Source organism: Rana temporaria, chromosome 9, assembly GCF_905171775.1.
Source record: "Rana temporaria chromosome 9, aRanTem1.1, whole genome shotgun sequence".
Taxonomy (NCBI): Eukaryota; Metazoa; Chordata; class Amphibia; order Anura; family Ranidae; genus Rana; species Rana temporaria.
The window spans coordinates 15,890,934-15,899,016 of NC_053497.1; the positions used below are offsets into that span (position 1 = coordinate 15,890,934).

The following is an 8,083-nucleotide window of genomic DNA, read 5'->3' on the forward strand; positions in this document are numbered from 1 at the left end:
AGTGCTGCAGCCTGTTTGTTGCCATTAAGCTGCATTCACACTTCAGCGTTTGGAATGGCGGGCAGATTTGCCGCAATTTGAAACCGCTGAAGTGTGAATGTCAAATCGCGGGACTCGCATTTGAATGACCCCAAAATTGCGGTTAAATCGCGCTGTAATGGCGACAACCCGCATCCCGGGAAGCATGTCGCTTAAAAAAAGTTCAGGAGCTACTTTTGGGCAACGTGGTTACCACGATTGCAGCGCTATTTATCGCGCCAGACCCGGACCACGATTTTAGGTGTCGTTCAAATGAATGGCATTTCAAATGCGAGTCCCGCGATTTTGTCATTCACACATTGGCGCTTTCAAATGACGGGAGATCTGCCCTTGACTCAAAACGCTGAAGTTTTAATGCAGCTTTATGGTGCGGACAGGTTCACTTTAAGCCATGCATTGTTGTTAGTTTAAGCCCTCACATTGAGGGTGGGTTTAAAATCGTGTGAGTTTGGGGGCAATTTGAAAGACATCTGTGCATGTTCATGCACAGATCTCTATTGAAATCGCCCTCAGGGTCGCCAAAAGTAGTGCAGGAACTACTTTTTGGAATTGGTGCGGCGCCACAAAGTCGGCGGCGTTCCGATTCGGACGGTGCTGTTGCCGGAAATAGGCTCCGATTTGGCATGCGATTTGACATGTCAAATTGGCCCAACGTGAACAGGGGCTTAAAGCAGAACTTCAGTAATTTTTTTTTTTTTTCATCTTTCCATTTATTAAATCTTCTGCCCTTGTTGTTTTAACTTTGGATAGTAAAACATTTTTTTTTTTTGCCAGTTAGTGCCTCCTACAGCCCACTTCCTGTTTGTCTGGTAAAAAGCCAAGGCTTATAACATCATGCACAGCGCTCTCTCAGGCCTCGTACACACGACCGAACATGTCCGCTGAAACTGGTCCGTCGGACCAGTTTCCGCGGACATGTCTGACCGTGTGTAGGGCCTACCGGACAGGTTTCCAGCGGACAAAAGTTTCTTAGCATGCTAAGAAACTTGTCCGCTGGAAGCCTGTCCGTCGGACATATCCGATGGTTAGTACGAAATCCCACGCATGCGTCAAAGTGATTCGATGCATGCGTGGAAGCATTGAACTTCCTGGTTCGCGCACGTCGCCGCGTCATCGTCGCCGCCACGTCACCGCGTATTCTGTCCGTGGGGAATTTGGTCTGATGGTGTGTACACACATCAGACCAAAAGATCCCAGCAGACATGTCCGGTCGTGTGTGTAGAGAGAGAGAGAGATTTCCAGGGGGGGGGGGGGGTTATAAGAAGGGCAATTAGAGCTGTAGAGCTGGAGGTGTGCGTCTATGAATCCAGGATGTGAACAGGCAGCTGCCCACAGTTAAAATGGCTGCAGCCAGACTCAGTGGAGGGAGAATTCTGCAGCATATTTCGGCAAGTACAGAATGACCGTGTATATATAAAATAATATGCAAAGTGACTGCAGTTCCCCATTAATGAGAAAACTCTTATTTTTTTTTTGCAGACGGAAAATACATCCTAAAAGGAAAAACATTAATGCTTATGTGCTTTTCAAAGAACAAGAAAGTGCAACTAAAGCTCTTGTAAGGTAAGTACCTGAAAATGTTAGTAGTGGCCACATGAGCTGGCTTTTCATAAGGCCTTAACATAAGTTACATTAGTGAAAAAAGGTTTGCCAACCAAGAGATCTGAGAAAGCAGTGCACTGCACCCCAAAAGTTAAAGAATACATAAAGAACACACGTTTGGGGCCTTTTGTGGCACTTCACAAACAATTTACTACATCATAATTTTTAAATTATTGGAACAGCTTTGGAGCTGGCGGTGTTGGAGGAGCTCCTGCAGCTGGAGTTGGGGATTTGTTTAGGGCTTGGAGAGAGAAGGCATTTTAAAGCAAGCAAAAGCCTGTATACACAGACCCTTAAAGGGAAACTGTAAGCATTAAAATGTGTTTTCTGCCATTGCTGACTTGTTTCTGAAGGACTATGCTCTGGGACTGATATATCATTCCTGTCTCAGTATTTAGGAGTCTGCTTACATATCACTATTTGGTCTCCATTGCAAAGCGACTGCACACTACAGATCATCTCAATGTAATGCTGCTGTTAAGTACAGAGCGTACCTGGTAGTAGAGCCTGACTTGCTGGAGGAGACCTCTCTTACAGGCCTGGCTCAGGAGTGAGTGGAGTGGGGACAGTGAGCTCGAGAGAGCAGCAAAGTTGGAGTGCCTGGGGTAGTTGTATTAGCCTGGCACAGTGGCAGGGTGATGATCCTCCAGGAATGGCTGGAACTGTAGGCAGCAGTAGGGATAGTTGTAGGCCGGGACCCAGGAGCGGGCAGGTACAGGAACAGCAGGAGGCTGGAGAAGGGTGAGATAAGCCAGGTTAGGTGTAACACAGAGCAGCAGGGTTTAGACAGGCCGGGTAGGAGCAGGTAATCGGACAGTTGGATACAGCAGACTAAGCGTGGTCAGAGGTACAGGCAAGGTCTGGCAGCAGGTAGGCAAATAAAAGACTGAGCAGGGTCAAAGCAAGCCAAGGTCGGGATTGGAGATATCGGGTGGTCAAGCAGAGCCGGGTCGGTACAGATAACGGATAAACGGGTATGCCGATTACTGGTACAGAGCTGCAGATCAACCGGCAATGCGGCATAGTGGCACCAAGTAGCGCTAACGTGCACACGCTGCACACGTGCGCGCGCACCCGACGTGCGGCGGAACACAGGCACGGATGGATGCTGTTGCCTATTCTGCACAGCAGTGCGTGTGCGAATGCGTGCACGCAAGAGCCTTTTTCCCATACCTGCAGGTCCCTGACAGCTGCAGAGAGAACTCTGTGATTGGAGGAGAGCCGGGTATGGTGACTGTCATAGTTCACTAGACCAGACTGACTTCCGCTTCCAGGGTGAGTGCAATGCGCATTTGTAAAGCACACTGCTGTTCATTAATTGTGCGGTGTATTTCTGCTGTTAGGCCCATGTACCTGCTTCATAAATGGTCCCCTTAGGCTGCAGTTTCAGAGGATGAAAAGGAAATTGCTTGCTTGGGTTCACCTACAAAACTGTTTCACCTGCTCACCCCTAATCATGTTTATTTTTATAACTAGGAACGGTACAGAGATCAGCAATGGATTCCACATCAGAGTGGATCTTGCCTCAAAGAGCTCTACGGTAAGCTGCTTTGAATGTACCCAAACCAAATTACAAAAATGTAATATACTAGAGTATACTGTAGAGTTTCTCAACCGGGCTTCTGTGAGAGGTCCCTAAGGGTTCCACCACGATCTACTGGATCATCACAAGCAGATGAATAGTGGATTGCATCCCTGCATAACTGACAGGCTGCAGAGAGCAGATAAACTTGCATCACTGTCATGCAGCGATACCAACCAGCCCCTCCCCTCATGTCCAACCCAGGTGACTATGTGGCATCAATCAGGGCGAGGGACGGGGGAGGAAGGCGAGTGGGAATCGGAGTGCGAGATACGATTTAGCAGCTACTCTGCATAAGAAAAATGCTACAGATACCAGTATTGTGCCCCCCCTGTGCTGTGCCCTCCTGGCCCCCCCCCCCCTGTACTGTGCCCTCCTGGGCCGCCCCCCCCCCTGTGCTGTGCCCTCCTGGGCCGCCCCCCCCCCCCCTGTGCTGTGCCCTCCTGGGCCCCCCCCCCTGTGCTGTGCCCTCCTGGGCCGCCCCCCCCCCTGTGCTGTGCCCTCCTGGGCCCCCCCCCTGTGCTGTGCCCTCCTGGGCCCCCCCCCTGTGCTGTGCCCTCCTGGGCCCCCCCCCTGTGCTGTGCCCTCCTGGGCCCCCCCCCTGTGCTGTGCCCTCCTGGGCCCCCCCCCCTGTGCTGTGCCCTCCTGGGCCCCCCCCTGTGCTGTGCCCTCCTGGGCCCCCCCCCTGTGCTGTGCCCTCCTGACCCCCCCTGTGCTGTGCCCTCCTGGCCCCCCCCCTGTGCTGTGCCCTCCTGCCCCCCCCCCTGTGCTGTGCCCTCCTGCCCCCCCCCCCGTGCTGTGCCCTCCTCCCCCCCCCCTGTGCTGTTCCCTCCTGCCCCCCCCCCTGTGCTGTGCTGTTCCCTCCTGCCCCCCCCCTGTGCTGTTTTTTACTGGTTCCCCTATTGTATTGCCTCCTGGTTCCCCCTACTGCTCCGTCCTGCACCCCCCCCCCCCCCTGTTCTATATTGCTCCCCCCTCCCCCCCCCCCAGCCCGCCCTGGTCTGTGCTATCCTGTTCCCTTCTTCCCCACATCTACTATACTGTTCCCCACCCTGTGCTATCCTGCTGCCTCCCGGCCCCCCGCCCTGTGCTATCCTGCTGCCTCCCGGCCCCCCGCCCTGTGCTATCCTGTCACGCCTTCTCCCTTCCCCCCCTGTGCTAAACTGTTCCCTCCTGACCCTCATGTGCTAAACTGTTCCCTACTTGCTATGCTGTTCCCTTGTGGCCCCTCTTTGCTATACTGTTCCCTCCTAGCTTCCCTGTGCTATACTGTTGCCTCCTGGCCCCCCTGTGCTTTACTGTTCCCCTCGCAACCCTATTATATATGGTTCCCTCCTGTCACCTGTACACCCATTCCTAGGGCCGTTTTTGCCTGCACAGGTGTTCCCTGCACACAGCCCCATTCATGTTTGTTGGGCACGGGTTTAAAATTGGGAGCTGTACAGCCAGTGTGTCCCAACAGACATGAGTGGTACTGCCTGAAAATGGATGCATGGAACTCCTGTGCATCCAATGCAGTCAAAAACAGCCGTTCACACAGATGTGCGCTCATGTGAACAAGGCTTTTTGGTGCATGTAATGTCTCTTCCTCCTGCAAACTTTTTCCTCTTGCTTCTAACAATTTTTTATTTTTTCCATACATTGCACAGCTACTTTAGTTCTGTCTTTATGATTCCACTCAATGCTTGTCCAATGGTCATAAACTGCAATTTTTTTTCTTATAGCATGACAACAAGAAATCCGCCTTTGTAGGAAATCTTCCATATGGTAAGATCTCTGCCCATTGTCTTAATTCAATACTGTCTAAATATTTTGTGTTTCACTGATCATGCAAACAGGCCGCACTTCTGTTTCTCTCTTAACCGTTTGCCGACCATATACAGTACATATACGGCAACATATACAGGTATTTGTACGTGATTCTGCACAGGGGAGCTGCAAGTCTTTTTGGGGATGTCTCTACCAGCTTTCACATCTAGAGAGGGACATTTCTCCCCATTCTTCTTTGCAAAATATCTCAAGATCTGTCAGATTGGATGGAGAGCGTCTGTGAACAGCAATTTTCAAGTCTTGCCACAGATACTCAATGTGATTTAGGTCTGGACTGTGACTGGGCCATTCTAACACATGAATATGCTTTGATCTAAACCATTCCATTGTAGCTCTGGCTGTACTTTAGGGTCGTTGTCCTGCTGGAAGGTGAACCTCCTCCCCGGTCTCAAGTCTTTTACAGACTCTAGCAGGTTTTCTTCTAAGATTGCCCTGTATTTGGCTCCATCCATCTTCCCATCAACTCTGACCAGCTTCCCTGTAGGCTGTTATCCTAAAGGAAGGGAAGGGTACGCCCCCCCCCCAACCGCTCTTCCTGGGCCTCCCGAGCCAGCAGCAGACGCAAACAATGCCGCATTCGGCTTTCATCGGATCTCCGATGTAAAATTCCAGGAGCGACGTCATTTTAGGTTTACTCGGCTATCAATGGCGCAGATTTAAAAAAAAAATTACAGTATTCAGAATCGCCGATTTTGGCGACCTGAATACTTTTTTTTAATTGCACAGAGTAAGAGTACCTGTCACCACCTATTACTGTCACAAGGGATATTTACATTCCCTGTGACAGCAATAAAATGAATTTTCTTTTTTTTTTTTTTAAGGGACAATGTAAACAAAAAATAAATAATAAAAATATATATATATATATATATATATATATATATATATATATATATATATATATATATATATATATATATATATATATATATATATATTATATTATATTATATTTTATATCTCTCTCTCTCTCTCTCTCTCTCTCTCTCTCTCTCTCTCTCTCTCTCTCTCTCTCTCTCTCTCTCTCTCTCTCTCTCTCTCTCTCTCTCTCTCTCTCTCTCTCTCTCTCTCTCTCTCTCATTAATTTTTTTTAAGCACCCCCGTCACGCCCCGCAAATGTTAACGGTGTTCAAACCACCCATGTGAGGTATCGTCGGCGTGAGAGCAATAATTCTAGCAAAAGTCCTCCCCTATAACTCTAACCTGGTAACTGTCATATGTTTTTAAAGCGGCACCTACGGAGATTTTTAGGTACCGTAGTTTGTCGCCATTCCACGAGCGAGCACAATTTTGAAACATGACATGTTGGATATCTATTTACTCGGCATGACACCGTCTTTCACATTGTATAGAAATATTGGACTAACTTTACTGTTTTTTAGTTTATTTTTTTAATTAATGAAAGTGTCTTTTCCCCCCAAATAATTGCGTTGGAAAGACCACTGCACAAATACAGTGTGACATAAATGATTGCAATAATTGCCATGTTATTCTGTAGGGTGTCTATCTATCTATCTAATTAAATTTATATATATATAGATAGATAGATAGATAGATAGATAGATAGATAGATAGATAGATAGATAGATAGATAGATAGATAGATAGATATAATTACATTTTTCTATCAAAAATACAGATTTTAACTTGTAAGCTAATGTCAGAAATACACATGAAAGTGATAATATTTGGCCAGACTTAGATGTTCAGTGATACCAAGAAGGCATGTCTTCAGTTCTTTTCCTACTGGGGAGCCCATTTTATAATTCAGGAACTCGGATTTGTTTCCAGTTTCCAAGAATATGACCACATGAGATGGAAAAATTAAGGAACCCGCTGGCATTCAGTGGATCACTCTTAGTTGGTACAATCACTTATCTGGTTTCTCGTATCTTAGATGTGGAAGAAGAAGCTCTCAGGGGCCACTTTTCTGACTGTGGAGACATAGAAGCCATTCGTATCATCAGAGACCAGAAGACTGGGATTGGTAAAGGCTTTGGTTATGTGTTATTTCAGGTAAGAATAAAGAGAAATAAAAATGCATTGATTTTTTTTAATGGTTACATTTAATGAAGGTACAACATTTAGCAACTTATTGCTACACTTCGAGGCGCCTCTCTTCTCTTTTATACCCTGCAAAAAAAAAAATGCTTTGATATACAAGTGCTTTGGATTACAAGCATGTTTCTGGAACTAATTATCCTCGCAATCCAAGGTTTTACTGTAATGATTTAGATCTACTTTCCTATTGGCAATTCTATATCTGAAAGCGTTTTTCACATCTACCTAAAACTTTTGCACAATACTGTATATAACGAAATGCTTGGAATGATTTATCATGTAAAATTGTATTTTTGGGGGGTTACATATACTGAGGTATTTGGATGTAATAAACCATTCTATATATATATTTATTTTTTTAGGGTACAGATGCTGTGCAATTGGCTCTGAAGTTAAACAATTCAGACCTAATGGGGAGAAAAATCAGAGTAAAGCGCTGCCTGCCCGGGGGAGCACAAAGCACGCAGAAGGACGCGGCGAGCTTCAAACCCAAGACGCAATCACAGAAACCAGGAAAATTAAAGAAGAAGATGAGCTTTGTGGGTGAAACTGCCGATGCCACAAAGAGTAAAAATAAGAAGCCCAAAACAAAGAAGAAAAAAATGAAGTGATTGAGCATGCTCCACTAGTACAGTCTGATATTTTAGGAGACATTACCTTCAATGGGCAAGGATGCAAAGTGACAATGTCTTTGCAAAGGGGCCTCCTGACCTACAGATACTTACCTCATCACTGTTTCTCTTAGGCCTTGTACTCACGGCAGGACATGTCCGATGAAAACGGTCTGCAGACCGTTTCCATCGTACATGTCTGGCCAGGGACTGCCCGGGGACTTCTGTTCGATGGCTATACACACCATCGAACAGAGGTCCGCGCGTAAACAATACGCGGGGCGATGACGCGGTGTCGCCGCGACAATGACGCTGCGACGTGGGCGGCCCGCCTTTAAAATGCTTCCACGCATGCGTCG

At 47.2% G+C, this 8,083-nt stretch overlaps 1 protein-coding gene across 1 annotated transcript in view; it reads left to right on the plus strand.

The window, feature by feature from the left end:
- RBM34 (RNA binding motif protein 34) overlaps window positions 1-7,850 on the plus strand; it is a 30,169-nt gene extending 22,319 nt beyond the window's left edge. The window contains exons 8-12 of the mRNA XM_040322859.1: window positions 1,519-1,602; window positions 3,118-3,181; window positions 4,948-4,990; window positions 6,950-7,068; window positions 7,476-7,850. Coding sequence (XP_040178793.1) covers window positions 1,519-1,602; window positions 3,118-3,181; window positions 4,948-4,990; window positions 6,950-7,068; window positions 7,476-7,724 — 559 coding nt within the window. The 3' untranslated portion in view covers window positions 7,725-7,850. The remainder of the gene's footprint in view (window positions 1-1,518; window positions 1,603-3,117; window positions 3,182-4,947; window positions 4,991-6,949; window positions 7,069-7,475) is intronic.
- Window positions 7,851-8,083: the final 233 nt, after the last annotated feature.